We start from the raw sequence: 24,138 nt of genomic DNA, 5'->3' as shown, positions 1-24,138 counted from the left end.
ATGTCGTTCACCATAAATAAAATGCCCAAACCAGTCCTAGTCCCCGAGTTTGCTAATCTTGCTCATTTTTATCATTTTCTTTGCTCTCACACCTCTTTTCAATTGAATCACTTTATTCATTAGCTGAGGAATTGAACGATTGTGTGATCAATAAACACGGAACCCTTTAAACTCCTCGCTTATTATTCGGTTCTTCTTCATCAAACATGTTATTTAGTAACGCTTGATGATTACTGAGAGCGAGGAACGTTTAGCGAAGCCTCCGATAGGAAACGGTCACAGATTAACCACTAGAGGGAGGCATTTCCATAGCCTGTGAAGTACATACAGTACATCCTGCTGAAGTCTTACTTTTTTTTTTTTTTTATATTAATCATATCTTTCACCCTGGAAGTTTTCTATACGATGCGTCGTTTCGTTAACCGTCTGGAGCTGACGTCACACAATATCAGCAGGTAGAAACCAACGGAGAAAATCAGGCATGCAGTGGTGCTTGAAAGTTTGTGAAACTTTTTAGAATTTTCTACATTTCTGCATAAATGTGACCTAAAACATCATTAGATCGTTAGAAGTCCTAAAAGTAGATAAAGAGATCCCAATTAAACAAATGAGACAAAAATATTATACTTGGTCATTTATTTATTGAGGAAAATGATCCAGTATTACATATCTGTGAGGGGTAAAAGTATGTGAAGCTTTGCTTTCAGTATCCGGTGTGACCTCCTTGTGCAGTAATAACTGCAGATAAACGTTTGGGGTAAGTGTTGATCGGTCCTGCACGTCGGCTCGGAGGAGTTTTATCCCGTTCCTCAGTACAGAACAGCTTCAGCTCTGGGATGTTGGTGGGTTTCCTCACATGAACTGCTCGCTTCAGGTCCTTCCACAACATTTCTATTGGATTAAGGTCAGGACTTTGACTCGGCCGTTCCAAAACATTCACTTTATTCTTCTTTAACCGTTCTTTAGTAGAACGACTCGTGTGATTAGAGTCGCTGTCTTGCTGCATGACTCACTTTCTCTATATCAGATATCCTGATATTTTCCTTTAGAGTTCACTGGAATAATTCAGAATTCATTGTTCCATCAATATTGGCGAGTCGTCCTGGTCCAGATGCAGCGAAACAAGTCCAAACCACGATCCTACCAGCAGCATGTTTCACAGATGGGATAAGGATCTTATGCTGGAATGCAGTGTTTTCCTTTCTCCAATCATAACGCTTCTCATTTAAACCCAAAAGTTCTATTTTAGTCTCATCCATCCATCCATCCATCCATGAAACACTTTTCCAATAGACTTCTGGCTCGTCCACGTGATCTTTAACAAACTGCAGAAGCGCAGCAGTGTTCTTTTTGGAGAGCAGTGACTTTCTCCTTGCAGCCCTGCCATGCACACCGTGGTTGTTCAGTGTTCTCCTGACGGTGGACTCATGAACATTAACATCAGCCGATGTGAGAGAGGCCTTTAGTTGCTTAGAAGTTCCCCCGGGTTCCTCTGTGACCTCGTGGACTATTACACGTCTTAATCTTGGAGTGATCTTCGTTGGTCTCCGCTCCTGGGGAGGGGAACCACGGTCTTAAATTCCCTCCATTTGTACACAATCTACCTGACTGTGCATTGGTGGAGTCTAAACTCTTTAGAGTCAGTTTTGAAACCTTTTCCAGCCTCATGAGAATCAGCAACCTCTTTTTCTGAAGTCCTCAGAACTCTCCTTTGTTCGTGCCATGATGCACTTCCACAAACACGTGTTGTGAAGATCAGACTTTGATCGATCCCCGTTCTTTAAATAAAACAGAGCGCTCACTCACATCTGATTATCGTCCCATTGATTTGAAAACACCAGACTCTAATTTCACCATCAAATCAAACTGCTAATCCTAGAGGTTCATATACTTTTACCCCTCACAGATGTGCAATACTGGATCATTTTCCTCAATAAATAAACGACCGAGTATAATATTTGTGTCTCATTTGTTTAATTGGCTTCTCTTGATCTACTTTTAGGACTTGTGTGAAAATCTGATGATGTTTTAGGTCATATTTACTTTCAAGCACCCCTCTATGTCAGTATAGCCAGTTGTTTTGAAAATGATGCGGAATTATTCGCCTGCCTGTTATTTTAGGAAGTAACAATGGTTCTGTGCGTATTTTTGCCACATTTTGAAACAAAAACCATAAACTCACACGGCCAGTTTGATTCCGCAGTCGTCGTGCAACAGAGAGATGAAAATCTGAGTTACTTTCTAAACAGGTAGATGGCAGGTGTTCTTGCATCATCACGTATATACAATCCAGTCATGTTTCGATATGCAAACGAAGCCCAAGGATACACTGGTTTAGCAGAACAGGGCATCTGGGTGTGGAGGTTTGGGGTACCGTCGGTGCTTCTGGTCTCTCGTTTTTTTTTTGTCTGTTGTGGAAATAAACATTGACGCAGGATGAGTTTTGCGTGACCTTGAAAAGGCGTACACGTGTAAAGATGGCCTTGAGATCAACAAGGAGTGATACAGTTGTATGAATCCTATCTGAATCGCGTGTGTATTTCAGGTCCTACTGTTCTGGAGGTGTTTAACACTCTCCTCAGGCATCTGAAGCTCAGTGTGGACTACGAGCTCAGCGGATTTTACGATGCCACCACCACAGGGAACAAAACCGTCAACGAGCATGAAGAGAGGCAGCTCCAAGAAGCTGTCATAAAAACCATAGGTAGGTGTGTGTGTGTGTGTGTGTGTGTGGACTATGTGTGTTCCCAGTCTGTTCAACCCATAGAGTTTACATATAATGAGCTTGCGCTGGGCCTGATTAGTTCTGGATTACATCGACCAACATGAATTATACGTTATACGGCTACACAGCCATGTTATAACCTTTAAATTGGCTCTTTGCTTTTGTAGCTTTTAAACGACACTAGTCCTGCGCTGCTGTGATACGCGGTGCCCGAGAAGGAAGCGGCGGAAGCCGGGCATTTTAGCGACTTTGGTGCTCTATTTAAAATGTTTATTACTGTCTGTTGTTGGGTTTTATGGGTTAAGTGTATTTTATTTTTTTATGATATGGTGAACATATAGTACCTTTTTTTTTTTTTTTTTACAAAATTAAACTCTGTTCATAGTAATTTTTGATTTATTTAGTTTTATACAGACAACAATGCACATTGTTTTGTATTGTTTATTGTATTCTTTTCTTCATAAAAATTTTTTACTGAATGAAATTGAATCGTGAAAGCCAGTATCGTGAATCAAATCGAATCGTGAAGCCAGTGTCGTGAATCGAATCGAATCGTGAAACCAGTATTGTAAATTGAATCGACTCGTGAAGCCAGTATCGTGAATCGAATCGACTAGTGAAACCAGTATTGTAAATTGAATCGACGCGTGAAACCAGTATCGTGAATCGAATCGACGCGTGAAGCCAGTATCGTGAATCGAATCGACTCGTGAAGCCAGTATCGTAAATCGAATCGACTCATGAAGCCAGTATTGTAAATTGAATCGACTCGTGAAGCCACTATCGTAAATTGAATCGACTCGTGAAGCCAGTATCGTAAATTGAATCGACTCGTGAAGCCAGTATCGTGAATCGAATCGACTCGTGAAGCCAGTATCGTAAATCGAATCGACTCATGAAGCCAGTATTGTAAATTGAATCGACTCGTGAAGCCACTATCGTAAATTGAATCGACTCGTGAAGCCAGTATCGTAAATTGAATCGACTCGTGAAGCCAGTATCGTAAATTGAATCGACTCGTGAAGCCAGTATCGTGAATTGAATCGACTCGTGAAGCCAGTATCGTGAATTGAATCGACTCGTGAAGCCAGTATCGTGAATAGAATCGTGAAGCCAGTATCGTGAGTTGAATCAAATCTTGAAGCCAGTGTCGTGAATCGAATTGTGACCGGAGTGCATCATTACAGCCTAATTACTGTATTACTTTGATTTATTTAGTATTGTTTTGTGCTGTTTGCTGTTTCAGGTTCCTTTGCCAGCACTCTGCCTACGTACCAGCGCTCTGAGGTGATGCTCTTCATCATGGGGAAGATCCCGATTCCTGGAATGCACCTTGCACTGCCACCCACAGACTCTGGGTGGGTACTGCAGCCACTGGTGTACTAGCGGAACAAAATCCAGCTCTTTACCTTCATCAGAAGTGTGTAAAACCTCGTGAAGAAGCAGGAACATCTAGCGCTGATGATTTCTTGTTTAGATTGATCGAGTCTTTCATGCATAAATTTTATTTGATTATTATTATTCTTATTTATTTAAAAAAAAAAAACGTATCTACAGACATGACAGAAAAATCATCACGATTCTCGAAGGCGTGTCAACGATACATGAGACACATCACTGTATATAAGTTTGCTCACAAGCTGCTAGCAATACAGTGTTGCATTTTAGATTTTTTTTTTTATTTTTACAAATAATACTGAATTACTTTTTTTAATAAACACATTTTTATAATTATAAATTTTTTATATTTAAAAAAAAAAAAAAAAAACAACTTTCACTGCTCTCTGTGAGAGCTGAACGTGACCCGTCTGTGTTTTTCAGGTCTGAGGGTGACCGGATGATTCAGGTCATGTTGCTGAAGTCTCTAAGACAGGTACGATCTCTAAACGACGTAACTAAAGTAGACCGTACTGAACGTGTGAAGCTCACGTGCCTCTGCCGTGTAGGTGACGTGCGGCTTCCAGAGCACCAACATGCTGACGGCTCTGCCCAGCTCCTTCCTGGACCCGCTCCTGTCCTTCGCGCTGCTGGAGGACCCGGACGTCCGCCTGCTCGTCCTGGAAATCCTCGTCAGCCTCATCGATCGCCATGACAACCTCCCTAAGTTCTCCACCGTCAGGTTTGCACGCGTGACTTTCATGTAACCCTTCTGTTTCGGAAGAACCCGCAGCTTTCCGTCTGACCGATTAAAAAGGCGCCGACACTGGAGACTTAATAAACGTCTCCTCGCAGAAAACTTCGCCATGTCTACGAGTAAAGTGTGTCGCGTCCACGTTACAAGTACCTCTGTTACTATAGAAACACTGATGACGATTAACATATCAACTGTCCTTCTGTAGCATCATCTCGGACATTTCCATGCTTAAGCTCAAGATGGAGAAGTGTTCCCGTCAGGACAACCTCTTCATGAAGAAGGTACGCTCTTAAACTTAACCTCAACCTCGCACCGTTCTCTTTCTGTCTTTGGTTTGGCTCTTTAAGGTCGTGTGTGTGTGTGTGTGTGTGTGTGTGTCTGTTGCAGCATGCCCAGCAGCTCTACAGACACATTTACCTGTCGTGTAAGGAGCAGAGCAGCGTGCAGCCGCACTTCGAGATGCTCTACTCTCTCCTGGCTCTGATCAGCATGGAGCTCGCTAACGAGGAGGTGGTGGTGGATCTCATTCGCCTCGCTCTGGCCCTGCAGGTGAGACAGGACGAGGGCGGGACACTTCGTCTCATTAAATCCTGACACTGAGAAAGAAATAATGCACGGCATTACAGAACAAGATCGGTGTTAAATATAAAGTCCGTACGGATGTCGGGAATACTATTTTTTTTTTAAAAAACATAAAAACTACCTATAATAATGAATGCTGTTTATATTGTGCTCCTCTAGACCCAAAGCGCTGTAGGGTTTAAAGAAGAAGCACGAGCAGCGAAGCGGAAAAATGAATATATATTAATTACAGCGCAATAGTTATAGCGTAGTTTAACAACATTCCGCAGAATTCCTTAAAATCCCGAGATGTCTTCCAGTGTAAAAAAATAAATAAATAATCACGGCACAGGTTAGATTACTGGAGCTGAGGGGGAAAAAAAAGAGGCTGCTATAACGTAAGTGATAACAGGAGCGTGTTTTGTGAATGTGATGTAGCACGTTCTTCATTCTGTGCGTGTGTGTGTGTGTGTGTGTGTGTGTGTGTGTGTGTGTGTGTGTGCAGGACTTGGCTTTAGTCAGCGAGGAGTCGTTGCCGGTGTTTAACCGTTGTGCTGTTCACGCTCTCTCCGCTGCCTACCTCAACCTCATGTGCCAGCTCACCACCCTGCCCACCTTCTGCCAGCACGTCCACGAGGTCCGTGCCGTTCCTCTGACCTCCTCGTACACAACCATGTGCTCAGGATGAGAAATACAGCGGGCTTACGTGCTCTGAGAGTCTGTGCAAGCAGTGCAGCTTTCCTAATCGTATCGGTCTTATTTATGTGTTTGTTTGTTTGTTTGTTTGTTTGTTTGTTGTTGCAGGTGATCGAGATGAGACAGAAAGAATGCTCATTTCTTTTGCCAGAAGACGTCTTCATTGAAAGTCCAAAGTGAGTCTCTGTCTGTCTGTTTCTGTTTGTCTCTCCAGTTCCATCCCAAGCTCAGGTTACTGTCTGCGTGGAAGTGACCCCAGGGGGAAAAGAAAAAGAAAAAAAAAAGACCGAATGAAAGACGGATGGAACGAAAGGTGGTAGTAAAGAACGAAGGAACAAAAGAAAGTAAGAATGAAAGAAGAAGGAATGAATTAAAAAAAGGACGGAAGGATGGAATGGGCGAGAGATAGTAAAGAATGAAGGGGCGAAGGAAGGAAAGGGGGAACGAATGATGGAAGAAGGAAAAAAGGAAGACCGAAAGAGAACAGACAGAATACAGGAGAGAGAGGGGAGAAATGAAAGAAGAAAGGCACGAAAGAAAAAAGAACAGAAGTTAGTGGTAAAGAACGAGGGAACAAAAGAAAGGAAGACGGAATGAAGGAAAAATGGAGGGAACGTACGGTAGGAGTAAAGAACGAAGGAACAAAAGGGAAGGAGGGAAAGACGGAATGAAGGAAAGACGGATGGAACGAAAGGTAGTAGTAAAGAACGAAGGAACAAAAAGGAAGTGGGGAAGACATTCTTTAAGAGTGAAAGAAAGAGGGACGGAACGAAAGATAGTAGTAGGGAACGAAAGAAAGAGGGACAGAAGGAGGAATGAATAAAAGAAGGAAGGAAAGAAACATCTCGGTGGAAAAGCAAAACAATATGAAGAGAAAGAAACCAAAGAATGATGGACTCCATTTCTAACTGAAATTTGGGTTTAGTTTAGAATGTGTGTGCACACACAACTCTGTGTGTGTGTGTGTGTGTGTGTGTGTGTGTGTGTGTGTGTGTTATGCATGTTTTGTATCAGCCTGACCTCGTCCATTAGAGACCCGGAGCCCATGAGTCACTCAGCCTCGCTATTGTCCATGACGCTATTGAACGGCGTAATTCTGTGGTGAATGGAGCCGTTAATCGCTGACCTTCACAGACGAGAGCTGCCTCGGGCTGCGCTCACTCGTGCGTGCTACTTCAGCGAAGCTGTTGACTCGGGGCACTCGTAACAGCGAAGACGTAACCTTGTTTGTTCGGGGAAAATAACGCGTTTCTTCTTCTTTCTTTTTTTTTTTATCCCCCGTGTTCGTGCGGCAGGATTCCCGAGACGCTGGAGAAGCCAGCGGGAGAAGTGCTGTTCCAGCAGGCGAAGATCGCCGAGGTGCTGGGAGGAAGTGGCTACAGCACCGAGAGACTCGCGACACCTTACATCCCTCAGTTCACAGGTACAGAGAGATGTAAATCAGAGCCGAGTCATCCTAACATGCTAGCGTGAGAGAAGTGCAAAATGTCCTGCTGGACAAACCGGATCGACTCGAATTGGAAAGGATGTGGGAAATTATTGTTCCTTTTTTTTCTTTCTTCTTCTTCTTTTTTCAGATGAAGACAGGCTGTCGAAGAGAAAAAGTATCGGAGAAACGATCTCTCTCCAGGTGGAGGTCGAGTCCAGAAACAGTCCAGAGAAAGAGGAGGTCAAAAACACACACATGCGCACATATACGCATACACACACACACACACACACACACACACACACACACACACACTCCACTCCAGTGTGCTGACTAATATCGTGGTGGTTTTTCTGCTCCACAGAGAACACCAGCTGAGGAAATCACGTTCGAAGCACTTAAGAATGCCATAGGTGAGTCTCCTGGTTTAGATGCACTTCACTGGCTCTACAGAAACATTTTCCTCGTGAAGTTCTGCTGGAACGTTCCCGACGCTCACCGTATGGATCACGGGCTGGTGTTAGACTAGGTGTTATGTCCTCGACCACCTGAAGTTAAAGAAGAATGCTTTTAAAACAGATTTAACTTCTTTCGTTTTCTTTTTATCGCTCAGCCAATCGGGTCAAAGCTCAATATGGAGCGAGAGAGAGAGAGAGAGAGTACATTTCGGCACTGGACTTGACTTTCGGTTGAAGATCGAACGACTCCGAGGCGATAAAGAGGGAAGGAAGTAATAAAAGAAGGAAGGGAAAGAATGACGGGAGGTGTGTAGATCTGGATAGATGAGCTAGGAAAGGGAGAAATGAAATGAAAGAAGAAGGGAGAGGAGGAAGGGCGAAAAGAAAGAAATCAGTGAAGGAATGGATCAAGGAAGGGGGGGGGAGCGAGGAAAGAAAGCAAGGGAGGAATGGAGAAAAGGAGGAAGAGGGAAAGAAAAGGAACGAAAGAAAGAAGAATGGAAGGAAGTAAAAAAAAAAAAAAAAAAGGCAGTCACATCAGTGTCACTGCTGCGCCGAGAATATCCGCTCAAAGACGGTCCCTTTTCAGTGATATATGGAGTAGATGGGTGCCAATACTTTTTAAAATGTACTTTTCTTTTCTTTTTCCCCCTCCTGTAGCCTGTTACAGTTTTGGGAAAATCGAAATGCACTAAAAGACACCAAATTATTTAAAAAAAACCAAACAGATTGAATGACTAGGCCAATAAGGAAGAAAGGAAGGGAAAGAACGATGGTAGGTGTATAAATCTGGATAGATAAGCTAGGAAGGAACAAAGGAAGAAATGAAATGAAAGAAGAAGGGAAAGGTGGGAAAAACAAAAGGAAATAAATGAGTGAATGAATGGATGAAGGAAAAGGCGGGGGAAGACGAAGGATAGAAAGTAAGGGAGGAATGAATAACAGTAGGAAGGAGGGGAAAGAACGAAAGAAAAGGAAGGATTTAAGATGGACGGTGATGGACGGAGTAGACGGGTGCCAATACTTGGTGTGCGAATCTGGATAGATAAGCTAGGAAAGAATAAATGAAATGAAAGAAGAAGGGAAAGGAGGACGGGCAAAAGGAAGTAAATCGGTGGATGAAGGGGGAAGAAAAGGAAAGAAAGGAAGGAGGAAGAATGAATGAATGAATGAAAGACAGAAGGAAGGAGGGAAGTAAAGAAGCAGACATCAGTGTCACTGGTGTGCTGAGAATATCCGTTCCACGATGGACGGAGTAGACGGGTGCCAATACTTTACGCAAACCACGATAGACCACCTACAGTCACCTGGGTCGTTATTTCTGAGACTCTGCGTAAAGTGTGTGTAGATGTTGAGAGTGTGTGTGTGTGTGTGTGTGTGTGTGTGTGTGTGTGTGTGTGTGTGTGTGTTCTGCAGTGGACAGTGTAGGGATGGAGGAGCAGGAGCGAGAGCGGAGGAGGCAGGTGGTGGAGAAGTTCCAGAAGGCTCCGTTCGAGGAGATCGCCGCACACTGCGGAGCCCGAGTGAGGATTTTACTCGCATATATTTGAGGGTCGTGTGGATTATGTGCTTCACTTCCTCTGCTCACGTGCTTCTGTTTCTCCTCAGGCCACAATGTTACAGAGCAAACTCAGTCAGATCTTCGAGATCACAATCAGGTGGGTTACAGCGTCGTGCGGCGAACGTTACACATGTTACACGCGCAAAAGCGAAACCGTCATGGCTGCTGTCGACTTTCTTTCACACACGCTTTAGCGTGGCTGCTAACGTTCACGCTGCGTCTTTCAAATAGAGTCGTATTGAAACGAAACGGAAATTTAAACGTCATTTACACTCACGAGCACCGAACAAGTAGACGAGACCCGCCCACTCTCACAGGAAGTGGCCGTTTGACTGACGCTGCATACGACCAACCACGAGCTTGTTCACGTAGACTCAGAAAGAAGGAAGGGAAGACCGATATTAAAGAAGGAAAGGAGATAAGGAGAGAACAAAGGAGGCGAGAAAAAAGGAAGGGGATCAGAAAGGAAGAAAGGAAATGATGAACGGATCAAGGAAGGAAAAAACAGGAAAGAGAGGGATGAACAAAAAGAGGGAAAGAAGGGTGGGTGGGTGGAAGGAAGGAAGAACGAAAGAAAGAAAGAAGTTTGTAAGGACAGAAGGAACACAAGGAGAACGAAGGAAGGAAGTAAAGAAGGGAAGAAGGAAGGGAACAGGAGAACATAAAGGAGGGAAGAAGGAAGGATGGAAGCAACGAAGGATTGAAGGAAGGAAAGAAGAAAGGAAAAAGTTCAGATCAAATGAAGGAAGATGTAGTGAAGGGAAAAAGAAACGAAAGGAGGAAGGACAAAGGAAGGGAAGAAGGAAAAAAGGAAGCAATGAATGAAGGAAGGTCGAGCGATGGAAAGAAGGAAAGAACAAGGAAGGAAATGCGCAATTAAAGCCGAAAGAGGAATGAAACAAAGAAGGGAGGGGGAAAAAAAGGACCCGATGATGGAAGGAATGAAATGAGAAGAAAGAAAAAAGACATAAATCAGCAAAAAAAAAAAAATAATAATAATAATAAGGAAGAAAAGTGGGAAACTATGAATGGATGAAAGAAGGGGAAAAAAAGAAGAAAGGAATGAACAAAAAGAAGGAACGAAGGATGCAAAGAAGGCTAGGTAGTAAGAAAAGAAAGAACACCCGAATGAAGGAAGTCAAGTAAGCAAGAAGAACATAAAGGAGGAAAGAATGAAGGATGGAAGCAATAAATGAAGGGAGGAAAGAGAAAGAAAGTTATAAGAACAAATGAATGATGAAGGAATGAAAGAAAAAAGAAATGAGAGGAGGAAAGAAAAAGGAAGGAAGTGCAGAAGGAAAGAAGGGAAAAAAGGAAGCAATGAATGAAGGAAGGTAGAAAAAAGAAAGAACAAGGATGAAAATAAGCGATGGAGGAAGGAAAGAAGAAAGATAGATGAAACAAGGAAGGAAGGAATTAAAGAACGAAGGAGAGAAAGGTGCACACACAACCGGATCGCGTTAAAGATCCTGAATCTTGTGGCTGGAAAAGTGCCCCTCAGGCGCAGTGTGTGTTGTGGGCGGAGCTTGTGAGTGTGCTGGTGTGGGTTGTAACTGGGTCTGAGTTGTCCTCTTCTCTCCCCCGCAGGCCTCCTCCCAGCCCATCAGGCACCATCACAGCCAGCTACGGCCAGACCCAGACCCGCTCCGTCCCCATCTACGAGATGAAGTTCCCTGACCTGTGTGTGTATTAACACGGAGTGAAGGAGGAGCTCAGACAACCGAGCAGCGATGGGCGTGCGTGTGTGTGTGCGTGCGTGTGCGCGCGCGCGTGTGTGTGTGTGTGTGTGTGTACACAGGAAGTGTAATCCAAACATCTACGTTCTTTATCATCGCAGGCAAAGCTCCAGTGTGTCGTCTTTGCACTGTGACTGACACTGACACGAACTCTTTTTACTCTGCGGGGCGCCGTTACTTTTACTCCGCAGCCTCTGCTCGGATTCGGTTGTGTCGTCTGCCATATTTAAACGTTTGTCTCGTGTCCCGAATTCAGCCGGGATATTTTTTTTTTTTTTTTAAAGCAGAAGTGCATGTGCTGTCTAATGCCAGCTAGTTTTATTTGGAGTAGTAGTGCTACTGTATTTTATGACTCTATTAATGCGTTCGGTTAAAGAACGTATTTTTATTTTATTTTTTTAGAAATTAGCTCAGTCGGTTTCGTTAAATTGACCATTTTTTTTAACACGTATGTCCTTATCGGTGCTACTTTCGTTCCATTTCGTTCCGACATTTTCGTGCGACAATATCGGAAGACACGTCACTTTACCGCGAATGATCTTTTCCGGGGGGAAAATTCACACAGCTTGCGCGAGATATTTTCAAAATCATCCTGGACCGAACCCCTTTCTCGAGATTTAGGCGCGGAAATAATCCAAATACTAAAGATTCTTCCGTTTCTGGGTTTCTGCACATGGCAGATTAACATTATTTAGCTATAGATATGCTCGAGCATATCTGTTTTTAGCGTATACAGGGCTTAAAAAAAAAAAAAAAAAAAAAAAAAAAAAAAAGGGGGAATTGCACTGAAAAAACTTCATAACAGACTCTGTAAATGTGATTTAAGCAACGAAAATGTCTTCTTTTTTTTTTTCTTTTCCCGTTTTGCTGTTCATTTTAAAGCGTCCGTAAGCGACTTCCTTTAAGTTTAGCATAGCATACGTCGACGTGAATTATATCTACCGCTCTCTAAACGCGATGTCTGTAAACATGCGTGTGTATACGTGTAAGAGAAATGTCTGTTTTCGACTGCACTGACTTTTTTTTTTTCTAACGTCGAGCTAGAGCGAGTACAGGTGACGGCGTGGGCGTGGCGCGCACCCGCGAAGAACTAACCAGCATGAGATTACCACCATCACAGGAATTTACAAGAAGAACGACGGTTTACGAAGTGCTGCAAGCTCCAGGGGACATGATGAGGATAGAACACACTAATATATATATATATGAGATACAGTGGACTCCCCCTTCTTCCGGTCACGTCTCGACTGGAACGTGTCCCAAATGTGCCCCGTTTCGAGTCCTACGAATGCATGTTTCAACAGTTAATCAACGGTATACCGTATAGAGACGTGGTTGATTGTCCAGATGACGTACATACACGGGTTACGTTGTTGTTTTCTTCGTCGTGCGTTTGTCGGTGATGGTTGTCTTGTTTTTTTTTTTAAAGAGCTGAAGGAATTCTCTCCTGCGTGGTGTTGAAGTATAACGTCCATCGCTCCTGATTAGTCGTTTTATGGTGCGAACGGTCGCGCGAGTGTTTTATCGCCGTGACTTCACGTGGTCGTCTAGTGAACACGTTCTCGTTACTGATGTCTCTCGCGTTCCTGTGCGTCATGTTTTCTACGTGTTTGTTTTAAGAATCTTTCGAATGAAGCCATGGTCACGAACGTAAAAACACCACCACGACGACGACGACGAAGGCGGCGTGATTGTCGCTCTGAGTATTCGATTTTTCTTTTTTCTTTTTTCGTTGTCGATTTTTCGTCGTCGTTATTATTTAGGTGCGGGTTGTAACTCGAAACGCAAAACAAAACTGCAGCTTCGACTTAAATCGAATAGTTTTGATCAGTTTGACTGTGCACGATTCTAAAATAGTGAACAAACGCGGCCTGCTTATTTATCATCCTATAATTGTGTGTGTGTGGTGAAAGGATTTGGATTTGAATTTTTTTTTTTGTCGATTAATTCGAACGTAAACGAAACGCGCGTCGACGCTTTAATCGGTCAGGTGTGTGCTAAGATTAAAACTAAGCTCGGCGTAAAATTCAATTTCAACACAAAATGTTTGTTTCAGAATGTTTTATTATTATTATTAATAATATTAGTCAAATTCAGATTGAATTTTATACAACTCTACATTTGGGCACGTGCAAATTGAAGTGTTATTGTTATCTGAGTTTAAAATGTCCAAGTCTGAATATTTTTTTTTCCTTTATTTGAATTGAAGTGAGGTTCTGTAGTCGAAGTACATCGGATCGAAACGGTATCCCACGGATGACGTTAGGTTTCAAATGTGATGTTTTAATCAGGTGTAGAAAATTCCGTTTCTATCGTGTTCGCTGGCACAAATTCAATTTCAGAAATTCAGTTCTCGCGATTCAGATTCAAAATTCGAAACGATACACTATTGGCTCATTGTAGCGGAAATAGTAGCAACCAAAAAAAAAGTCTAAATTTGAAATGTATTGTGCCACCGAAAATTAAATCAGAATTTTCTCCACCTGTTTATTATTAAATGTTATGTGTAACTTTGCATAACAAATTGTAGCCATAGAATACAGTTTCAGCTTGATTCAATTCAACAGAACGTTTGCTTACACATGAAAATAAATGCATAAAGATTCAGATTTCTACCCCCCCTCCCCACCCCACCCCACCCCACTAAGATTGTAGTGGCACATTTCTCATTTCATATTATTCCAACCGGTCAGCTGGGTGTCTGAAAGATGTATCTGAACTGTATTCATCGATCTAAATTTGCATAATGGCGCCAAATCTTTAATTCTAACACATGAGCTTCAGATTTGCAAAAATTTCACATCCAAATTCTAGTAGCACAATTAAAAACTGTTTACGGAGTCCGAATCCTGAAATTCGAAAGTGGAATTTAAATGCAGAAATCTGAATTCCAAGAGCTGCTATTTAACATGTTCTAATATGGATGTAGAAATACCGAAATAATAATAACTGAAACTGAAGCGTGACTAACGTTGAACCCAACGCTCGCGTGCACGCGATTGAGCCGTCGAAATCGAAAACGTGATACGCGGACGACGGATTTCTAAAAAAAAAATAAATAAAAAATTCGAAACTGAAAGAAAAAACGTGCAGTTCGTTTTCTCTTCGTTCATATTTTTAGATTCGTTAACTAGCAGCTGCGTGTTTGTTCGTCTGCGTTCGCCTGCAGGTTACCCGGACGTTACTCGGAAAGCAAAAATGAAAACGGTGTATTAATAGCGGGATACGTTTTTTGCTCTTTTGTAAACCACAGAAAGTTGAGGATTTTGTTTCCGATGCGGTGAAACTAAATTTTCAATAAATTCTGATTCTTGCATTTAAATAAAATTTTCTAATAACGCGAATTAAGCTGCATAGGTTTAAGTCAACTTAAAATAAACTGCATTGAGTGGACATTTTAATCGATTACACTTATTATTATTATTATTATTATTACACGGCTATTCACACTGGTGAGTGTTCTTATATTTTTATTTTTATTTGTTAAAATTGTGAGTTTTCTTAACCACACCATAGCTTCACCCAGCGTTTGCTCGCGTCACGGTATTCCTGTAAACCCGGGAAGTGAAGTAATAATTGTGGGAAATGTATGAAAATATTCATGTCACTGAGACGAAGCAACGCAGGAAGGATGTGTTGCGTACGTGTTGGCGTGTAAATGTTACCGATGGAAAACGAAGCTCATGTCTGTGTCACGTGGCTGGGCTTGTACACGTATAGACTCTGCTTTTACATGTCAGTACTACAGCTGGTCAATAAAACCTGTTCAGTGATGAGCGGTGACTTCATTTATTTCTAATAAAAAGCTGAGGAAAGTCTTCATGTTCGTCATCATGAGAAGTCCTCGTGAACTGCGAGCGACGCTCACTTCCTCCTTTTCTTCAAATTACATCCACGAAAACCCCACTGTAGGATTATTTCTAGCTGAGACACGGTGTACAGCAGCATTCGGTAAAATAGTGTGTGTGTGTGTGTGTGTGTGTGTGTGTGTGTGTGTGTGTGTGTGTGTGTGTGGACTTTCGGATTTAAACTAACATTTTTTATCACCTTGAAAAATAATATTGTAAAAAAAATATAAATATATAGACAGAATTGTTAATGATTAAATCCACGGGAATGAATCTGAGTGTGCGTTCAGGTCAAAGCCAGTCTTCTGTTCATTCTTTGATCTCTTCTCTCCTTTCTTTCTTTCTTTCTTTGGCCTGTCTTTCTGTCCTTTTTTTTCCTCTTCCTTTTGTCTTTTATCTCTTTCTTTTATCTCCTTTCTTTCTTTTCTCATTTCTTTCTCTTACTTTAATCTCTTCTTTCTTTGATCTCTTTGATCTTTTAGCTCGTTATTTGATCCATCTCTTTGAACTCATTTCTTTCTTTGATCTCATTTATTTTTTCTTTTTTTTATCTCTTTCTTTCTCCGATATCTTTTTTTTTTTTCTTTTCTCATGTCTTTGTTTGATCTCTTCTTTCTTTGATCTGTCTTTTTTTGCTCTTTTTTCTTTTTCTTTTTATCTCTTCTTTCTTTTTCTTTGGCCTGTCTTTCTGTCCTTTTTTTCTTCCTTTTGTCTTTTATCTCTTTCTTTTATCTCCTTTCTTTCTTTTCTCATTTCTTTCTCTTACTTTAATCTCTTCTTTCTTTGATCTCTTTTATCTTTTAGCTCGTTATTTGATCCATCTCTTTGAACTCATTTCTTTCTTTGATCTCATTTCTTTTTTTTTTTTTTATCTCTTTCTTTCTCCGATATCTTTTTTTTCTTTTCTCATGTCTTTGTTTGATCTCTTTTCTTTGATCTGTCTTTTTTTTGCTCTTCTTTCTTTTCTTTTCATCTCTTCTTTCTTTTTTTCTTTTATCTCTTTTGTTCTTTCTTTGACCTTTTTTTTTTATATACCTTTCTATTCGTTCTTTCTTTCTCTGACCTTGTTTCCTTCTTTCTTCCTTTTTTTCCCTCTTTCTTTCTTTGATCTTTATTTTTATTTTTAAATGAGAAAAGACTGACGTCATTCTGTGATTACGTCCTTTTAAGGGAATGAATCCGAGTTCCTTACAATGACACTAGTCACTGCAGTGAAAATCGTGGTGTAAAATCCGATTACGATCATGACGGGTAAGTGTTGTTGCGTCATAAAATAGAAACAGCCAATCGGGTTCCAATACGCACTTGAAGGGAACTATTTTACCAGGAGAAATGGGTGTGGTATGTAGATTTGGGGGCGGTTCTAAGTGTATCGGTGTCTTTTTCTGTTCTCTGATGATTTTATTTTCTTGAAGTGTTTCATCAGGTCTTTAACAGAAACTTGGGGCGCTTAAGTGAAAGTGAAATGAATCGTTTAATTGAAATCATTCGGTTTTTAGCATTAGGAGTAGTAAGACACGTATGTTTATTCGTGGACCTTTTTTCTAGTAAAGTGTTGCCAATGATTTTGCATGGCTGCTTGTAACATTGCAGGTTTATTTGAATGTTTGATATTTACAGCGTCATTGGTAAATGGACAGGTGCTGAGTGATACGGAAGCTTTTTACAGCTCGGCTCAGGAGACTCGAGTTATAAGAATATTAACTACAGTAATAACGTAAACCTTCCTGCTGGAGATCAGAGCTCGTTAACGAAAACGAGAGAGACGGACACCGAACGTGGAGGTTTGTCATCATCACATCACTGATAATTTAAGAAGTCCTGGTGAGCTACAGAAGGCAATGACGAGGACCAATTTGACGCATTAGGACTCGACGTTTCCTCTCCTCACATCTCTTCCTGCTCATTGTCCGTTTCTAGCGATGATGTTGCGGAGCAGCGTGAGCAGGGGCTTGTGGGATCGCTCGGACCCGGGCTTCATGAAGCCGCCGTAGCGTTTGGCGGCAGGGGGTGCGCTCCAGCGGAAGTGGGTTATGCGGTACTTTGTGGTACTCTTTGCGTTTGCGTTCGTCTTCTGCTCGCTCTCCTCGCCGTTCTCGAGCTGACGCCTGTCCAGTGAGGGAAAAGACGTCTCCGTGGACGGTTCCTCGTGACCTTCGTCGTCCGCGGAGACGGCCGTGTGCACTTTGACCGGCCGGCGCTTGCGGCTCATGGGCTTCCCCCAGCGGAAATGCTCCATGGCGTACGGAGGTCTTTCTTCGCTGCGCTGAGGTCTGGTGCTGGGCGGCTGTTCACGAGAGGCGTCAGATGGAGCCAGAGATGAGAGCAGTATGCCGAGGCTCAAGCTGTCCTCCTCCTCCTCCTCCTCCTCCTCCTCGTCCTCCTCGTCCTCCTCGTCTTCCTCGCTGCTCGGCTGCTGATTCAGGAGCAGGCTTTCCGTGTTACTGACCAGCTGCTTCAACCTGCACTGCCAGATGCACTCCTACAACATAGCAATCATTTACATTTGATTTGGAAGACACTTTTATCCAAAGCAGTGTGACTAGAAATGAAGTGTAAGCTAGCCGGAGAAAGAACCGAGACTAAACAAAATCCCATGTACAGTAAGGATGAAGTTATTACGGTCTGCGTGTATGACGTGCTCTCACACCGGGTTCAGCTGTCTGTAGTAGACTGTATAGACAAAAATAAAAGCCATCGTGAATCGCTTTCTTCCTCAACACACAGTTTGGAGTCACTCTATACAAGCAGCAGAATAACAGCTAAGAGGCGTGGCCTAAAGTCTGGAGGCGGAGCTTGAAATATCTGTACATGTATTTGGATTAAGCACAAAATGGAAGGAGACAAACTAAAGTTTTCTTTCCTGTCTTTACCTTCATGCTTTCTTTCTTTCTTTCTTTCTTTCCTTCCCTTCTTTACTTTCATTCTTTTTCTTTCCCTTCTTTCCCTTCATTCTTTCTTTCTTTTTTTCCCTTCCCTTTCTTTCTCTCTTTCCCTTCCTTCTTTCTTTTTCTTCCCTTCTTTCTTTCCCTTCTTTCTTTGCCTTCTCACTCTTCCCTTTTCTTCTCTCTTTCCCTTCTCTTTCCTTTCTTTCGTTCTTTCTTTTTCCCCTTTTCTTTCCTTTCTTTCCCTCCATTCTTTCTTTCTTTTTTCCCTTCCCTTTCTTTCTCTTTCCCTTCCTTCTTTCTTTTTCTTTCTTCCCTTCTTTCTTTCCCTTCTCTCTCTCTTCCCTTTTCTTCTCTCTTTCCCTTCTCTTTCCTTTCGTTCGTTCTTTCTTTCTCTCTTTTCCCCTTCTTTCCCTCCTTTCTTTCTTTTTCTTTCCCTTCATTCTTTCTTTCTTTCCCTTTCTTTCTCTCTTTCCCTTCCTTCTTTCTTTTTCTTTCTTCCCTTCTTTCTTTCCCTTCTCTCTTCCCTTTTCTTCTCTTTCCCTTCTTTCGTTCTTTCTTTCTTTCTTTCTCTTTTTCCCCTTCTTTCTTTATTTCTTTCTCTTTTATCTTCCCTTCTTTCTTTCATTATTTTTATTTCTCTCCCCTATTTCTTCCTTCTTTCTTTCTTTCTCTTTCCTTTTTCTTTCTTTCTCTTTCCCTTCTTTCTTTCCCTTCTTTCTTACTTACTCTTTCTTTCTCTCTCTCTCTGTCTTTTTTTCGCTTCTCATTCTTTCCTTTCTTTCTTTCCTTTCTATCTTCCCCTCTTTCTTTCACCATTTTGATTTCTCTCCCCTATTTCTTCCTTCTTTCTTTCTTTCTTCCCATCTTCCCATCTACCCGTCTGTCTGTCTGGTCTCTTCTCACTAAACGAGAGAAGTACCTTTTTAAAAATCCTGTCCATGCAGTCATATCTTCTAGTTTTTACCTGCCTGTGATCGTTTCCGATGAATTCAGTTCATTTCCCAAACTCTAAACCTACTAGCTTCATTTAAACTGCCGAGGCCCTGCCCAGGCCGATACTACCGCTGCTGTGGATAGTGAGCCTCCTGTTCGTACCTGTACATGAATCTAGAATCTGTTCAGTACCAACACTGGGCCTCGTTTAGTGATCGTTTGTGTACGCCAAACTGAACGAACGCGTTAATAAAATAAGTGAGCGCTAAATCGTCCGTCGGCTGAGGCGTCTGTTTACGGCCCAGCCTCCTCCTATACAGTGTCTTCAATCACTAGTTTTATTTGTCGTAGTGTACGGGTATGTTTCAGCTCACTTTCTTTATTTGTTTTATATATATTCTTTAATTAATGTCAGTAATATAAACGGACTCTTTTTCAAGAAGAGTTCTCGACAGGACTCGATCAGTCCCTGATCTAGTGGACGAGCACGAGGACGTGTTTTTGACGGAGACTCCGAAGCTCTTCTAGAAGTCTCTCTGGATAAGAGCGTCTGCTGAACGCTGTGAGCGTAATAAACGATAATCACTTTGACCTCCGCAGTATATTCCAGGTATAAAAGTGCAGTAATCCGTGCCGGTTTTATGATTTGAAGTCGATCGAGTCACGGTTTACGTCAGTTCGTCGTCTTGTGCGTAAATTTTCACGCCTTCAGGAGCACGAGTAGGATACAGACGGGGTTTTTTTATTGTTTGTTTTTTTTTGACTGCTCTGTACACCTTAAAAAAGTAGAACTAGAAGGGGCTAGTGAGAACAGTAGAGCAATTTTTACTATTGCTATTACAGTTGAAATGTTTCTCTAATTTATCTCAAGTTAAGGGTGTTTCCATTTGACTCGCCCTCGTGGTTCTGGCTGAACGGTTGCTTCCGCTGCTTTACCTCACGCTCACGACGACCTTTTTACCCTACCAAATAAAGTTCTTTACTATGATTAACTAGGTAATAAAGGGTTTAAATAAAGGGTTTAAATCATGTTTGACGGTCAGAGTTTGAACGTTTTACTATTATTTTGTCCCGAGAGTCGAGGCCGTTGCAGTCGGCGAGGTCCCAGCACCGTCCGTCTACCTCTGATCCACACACACACAGTACGAGCGCAGCCGAGAGCCAGGAAAAACACCGCATCTGTCGGAAAAGAGGGACGGGGTAACAAGTTAGAACCTGTATAACAGCATGCAGGTGAGTGTGAAGCCAACAGAACACGCACTCTGTGCCGATGAGATATATTTAGTCTAAGAAAAACCATTCAGACTTTTTTCTTTTTTTTTTGTGTCCTTGAAATCTTTTTATGATTCGCCTCAGAGCTGCTTCGCTCTTCACGATCACAGTGAAGTGTGTGTCCTCGGTCCTTCATGCCTCTGTAAAGAAGCGACGTTCTTTTCTGTCGCTTCAGGTCGCGTGCCGGTGGGCTGCTCCGAAAACGAGCCTCATTCACACGCTAGGAAACGGTATCACGGCCCAATCACGTCATACGTTAACGTGTGCCTTTCACGCACAGCTCAGACCTTGTCCTTTTAATCACTTCCTGTACACACACAGTAAGGCTGTTTTTCCTTAACGCTGCACTCATGACGAATTCTCCGTTCTGATTGGTCAGAAGGTTTTGATTGATCGTCTCTATAGTAACAGAGGCTCGTAAGGCGGACAAGCTACATAAACCAGTGGCGTTAATTACCAAAGATTTATAATCATTGACGCGATGAGGTTTTCTGTAATGAGATATTTATTCAACGTTTATGGCGGGAGTCTCCATGGTTACTGCTTCGTAACGGTCACGGGAAACAGGAGGATCTTCAGGAGAGATGAGGTCACACGTCACATCTCTTCAAAAGACAAAAACAATACAGGCCGGTGAGGGAAAGGCTGGTTATAGCTGCTCTAATAACGGCGAATGACTTGTTTCGCAAACGGTCCGTGACGTTAAACGTCACTATATAGGGTTGAAAGTACAATGCGTCGTTCTTTTAATAGATGAAAAAATTGGAATCGTTGGTAAATTGCTGCAGCGTAAGAGGAATGAAACACTTCGAGAGGCGATGTTAGAGGAAAATAATCAATGTTTAGATTTTCCTCTGACGGCAGAGAAACATTTTTAAATGAGTCGATTTAAAAAAAAAAAAAAGGGGTCAGAATATAGATATATAGTAAATAAAGTGCGCAGGCTACGTCAGGTGTTTCAGACGTTCTTATTGATTAGTGAAAGAAATTGCAAGGTTTACAGTTCAAATCGCATCATCAAGTGACAGGAGGACGGGGAGGAGGTGAACCGGCTCGCGGAACGGTGTGAAGACGACAGATTATCTCTCAACGTCGATCAGACCGACTGTTGACTTCAGGAGGACCCGAGCGAGTAGACCGCTCACCACTGGACGTCAGCGGAACAGCTGCGGAGAGAGTCAAAAGCGCCATGTTTCTTGGTGTGCACATGGTGGAGAACCTCTCCTGGACTCTAAACACCACCTGACTACCTAAGAATTCCCAGCAGCGCCTCCACTTCCTGCGGAGGCCGGAGAGAGCCAAACTCCTCCGTCCCGTCCTCACGACCTTCTACAGAGGGATGACGGAGCGCGTCCTGAACAGACGTGTGGAGCCGCGCAGCCTCCGGAAGCAAAACTCTACGGTGAATTGTGCGAAGAGCTGAAATGATCGCCGGAGGCTCTCGACCCACCGTCGGCAACTCGAAAAACAACCGCTGCATGTGCATAGCCTTCGGCGTTGTGGATGACCTTTCTCACCCCTCTCACGGACTCCTCACCCTCCTGCCATTTTATATTTACAATTATTGGCGTTTACTGTAGCAAACACCACTGGCAATTATCTCATTATCGCAGCAGTAGCAGCACTGCGCTTCCTCTGCCATCTGGAGGACGGTACAGGAGCATCCGTGCCACCACCAGCAGACTCCAACGGTTTCCTCCCTGAGGCAGTCCGATTACTCTACACCCTGCTGCCTCCCAGCATTCATCAGGGCTAGACACACGTCTAACCCAGTATGACTCAATACCACTGCACACCTGCACTTTTTACGAGACTGCACTTTTTATGAGACCCTTTGCTGCCAGTATCACTACATGATAGTTTACAGTCCATGTTCTGTGTATTGAACGTCGGGTGTATTGAACGTCCTGTGTATTGAACGTCCCGCACTCGTCTCAGACTGTTGTGTTTCACTTTCTGTAGTCTTGTGTACTGTTGTGTATTGCACCCTGGTCTTGGAGAAAGGATATTTTGTTCCAATGTATATAAGCGATGTAAAGAGGAATGACAATAAAACGCCCGCTTGCCTTGACTTGACTTGACTTGAAAAGAGGGAATGTGAAGGATTATTTTTGAAATCTCAAGCTAGGAAGAACTTTTATTTATTCATTTGTTTGTTTAAATATAGCAGTGACACTGTTTACATTTAAAAAAAAAAAGAAATAAATAATTAAAAAATTACAAAAAAAACCTAAGGGATCAAGTGATTTTTCTTCATTACGGCCATAAATAAGAAGTTGCGTGTCCTTCCGTTCCGACCTGAAAAATCACGCGGATATTCTCCTCCCTTCGCGTTATGCACTTTATGATGCAGTTATTCGAAAAGATCTTCTATGCAATTCATTTAAATATTTAAATGAATTAAACTGAATCAGTGTATCTGATCACAATGAAGAGGTTTTTCATGTTTATGTTTCACACTTTGGTTTAAAATTAGGCAGAATGATAAATTAGGAGTCCCCATTAACAACAACAACAACAACAACAACAAAAAAATTAAAAAAAAGAAAGAAAGAAAGAAAACAGCATTTGGACTATTTCTTACCATAAATATACATAACATATCATTTAATAATATATTATACACACACACACACACACAGATTTAATATAAATGTGACTTGTTTTATAATCTCTGGTCACACTTTCTATGAAGGTCATATTTCTAATGTATAATAATTTGATATATTACTACAAACACATCCGTATGTTATAATGTATTAATTAGACATAATCATTTATGAAAATGCATTACACCCTCTAGCTATCTTTATTATGCATTTTAATATAACATATCACTAACACCAGCACATCGTCAGACCTGTCTTTTTTATTTATTTATTTATTTGTTTATTCATTTATTTATTAATTATGCCTTTAACAAATGAATAAGCCCAGAAATCCTGCTACAAAGATTTCCCGCTCCTGATAGAACTTGTCCTTGTGCCTACGACGGTGTGTCTACGGACATAACCGGAGCTGTGTTTTATAAACACAACTTAGAATGCTTTTAACGATGTATTAATGCATTATAATCATTGCTGTAAAAACAAAACAAAGCTAAAATGAATTCAAATGATTACGTACTGCGTAAAAAAAAATAAAAAAAAATAAAATAAAATAAAAAAAGACCAAAATAGAAAATCTTACATTCGTAATTGTACAATTTGTATTTATTTACTTATTTATTTTTTACACCAAAATATGTGAGAAGTTAAAAATGTGTGAAATGCGTCCAGGAAAAAAAAAAAAAAAAAAAAAAATATATATATATATATATATATATATATATATATATATATATATATATATATATATATATATATATATATATATATATATAAAAGACTGCATTATAACTCCAAATATAATGCAAAATCAACTGAAATGTTATAGATCATCAAATATCAAGTGCATGAATGTTACTCATAAATCCATTGATACGTTAACTTATTAATGTGTTATTAATTATTATTAACTGAAGTACAATTCATAACATTTCACATCATTAAAGATGAAAACATCCAAGAAAAAGCCTACAATCATTTTAAGTAGTAATAAATAAATGAATAGAGCAATACAGTGTTCAACGGTGGATAATATTATATAATTTTCTTTCTTTTTTTAAAAAAAAAAAGCAAGAAAGATGAAGTATAGCAGTGATATTTAGTCAAGAACGTCGGTTGCTTTAAGATCGGTCTTAAATATAGCTGATAAAAGAGTTGTTCAGATATGAATTTCCTCACCTTCATCAGTGTGATGTTGAGAGAAGCTCTGTTCCTCCTGCTCCCTGATCGACTCGGTGTTTTTCCTGAATGAGCTAAGCTCTCGTATTTATACTCTCAGGTGCTCAGCAGC

General features: G+C 41.4%; 2 protein-coding genes across 6 annotated transcripts in view; one reads left to right on the top strand and one right to left on the bottom strand.

The window, feature by feature from the left end:
- The window catches only part of efr3bb (EFR3 homolog Bb (S. cerevisiae)), a 49,833-nt gene extending 34,757 nt beyond the window's left edge, over positions 1 to 15,076 (top strand). For 2 of the 4 annotated variants that reach the window (XM_053614147.1, XM_053614148.1), the window contains 14 exons: positions 2,546 to 2,704; positions 3,972 to 4,083; positions 4,547 to 4,598; positions 4,672 to 4,844; positions 5,065 to 5,140; positions 5,247 to 5,408; positions 5,926 to 6,057; positions 6,225 to 6,292; positions 7,412 to 7,539; positions 7,694 to 7,785; positions 7,910 to 7,958; positions 9,420 to 9,526; positions 9,612 to 9,661; positions 12,345 to 15,076. In XM_053614147.1, coding sequence (XP_053470122.1) covers positions 2,546 to 2,704; positions 3,972 to 4,083; positions 4,547 to 4,598; positions 4,672 to 4,844; positions 5,065 to 5,140; positions 5,247 to 5,408; positions 5,926 to 6,057; positions 6,225 to 6,292; positions 7,412 to 7,539; positions 7,694 to 7,785; positions 7,910 to 7,958; positions 9,420 to 9,526; positions 9,612 to 9,661; positions 12,345 to 12,627 — 1,643 coding nt within the window. In that variant the 3' untranslated portion in view covers positions 12,628 to 15,076. Of the gene's footprint in view, positions 1 to 2,545; positions 2,705 to 3,971; positions 4,084 to 4,546; positions 4,599 to 4,671; positions 4,845 to 5,064; positions 5,141 to 5,246; positions 5,409 to 5,925; positions 6,058 to 6,224; positions 6,293 to 7,411; positions 7,578 to 7,619; positions 7,786 to 7,909; positions 7,959 to 9,419; positions 9,527 to 9,611; positions 9,662 to 11,151; positions 12,079 to 12,344 lie in introns of those variants that run through there. The other 2 variants (XM_053614149.1, XM_053614150.1) reach the window with 2 other exon arrangements.
- A 779-nt stretch (positions 15,077 to 15,855) lies between these two features.
- On the bottom strand, positions 15,856 to 23,134 carry pomcb (proopiomelanocortin b). 2 transcript variants are annotated; one of them, XM_053614157.1, is made up of 3 exons: positions 20,276 to 23,134; positions 20,029 to 20,148; positions 15,856 to 17,630 (listed from the first exon to the last, which is right to left on the bottom strand). In XM_053614157.1, the coding sequence occupies exons 1-3, from the start codon at positions 20,375 to 20,377 to the stop codon at positions 17,052 to 17,054; spliced, it is 801 nt and encodes a 266-aa protein (XP_053470132.1). In that variant the 5' UTR covers positions 20,378 to 23,134; the 3' UTR covers positions 15,856 to 17,051. The 2 variants fall into 2 exon arrangements, with proteins under 2 accessions (XP_053470132.1, XP_053470133.1); XM_053614158.1 differs by having other exon boundaries at positions 20,231 to 20,364.
- Positions 23,135 to 24,138: the final 1,004 nt, after the last annotated feature.

This window comes from Ictalurus furcatus, chromosome 25, assembly GCF_023375685.1.
Source record: "Ictalurus furcatus strain D&B chromosome 25, Billie_1.0, whole genome shotgun sequence".
In the NCBI taxonomy this organism is placed as follows: Eukaryota; Metazoa; Chordata; class Actinopteri; order Siluriformes; family Ictaluridae; genus Ictalurus; species Ictalurus furcatus.
This window is presented reverse-complemented; position numbering and strand designations above follow the sequence as displayed.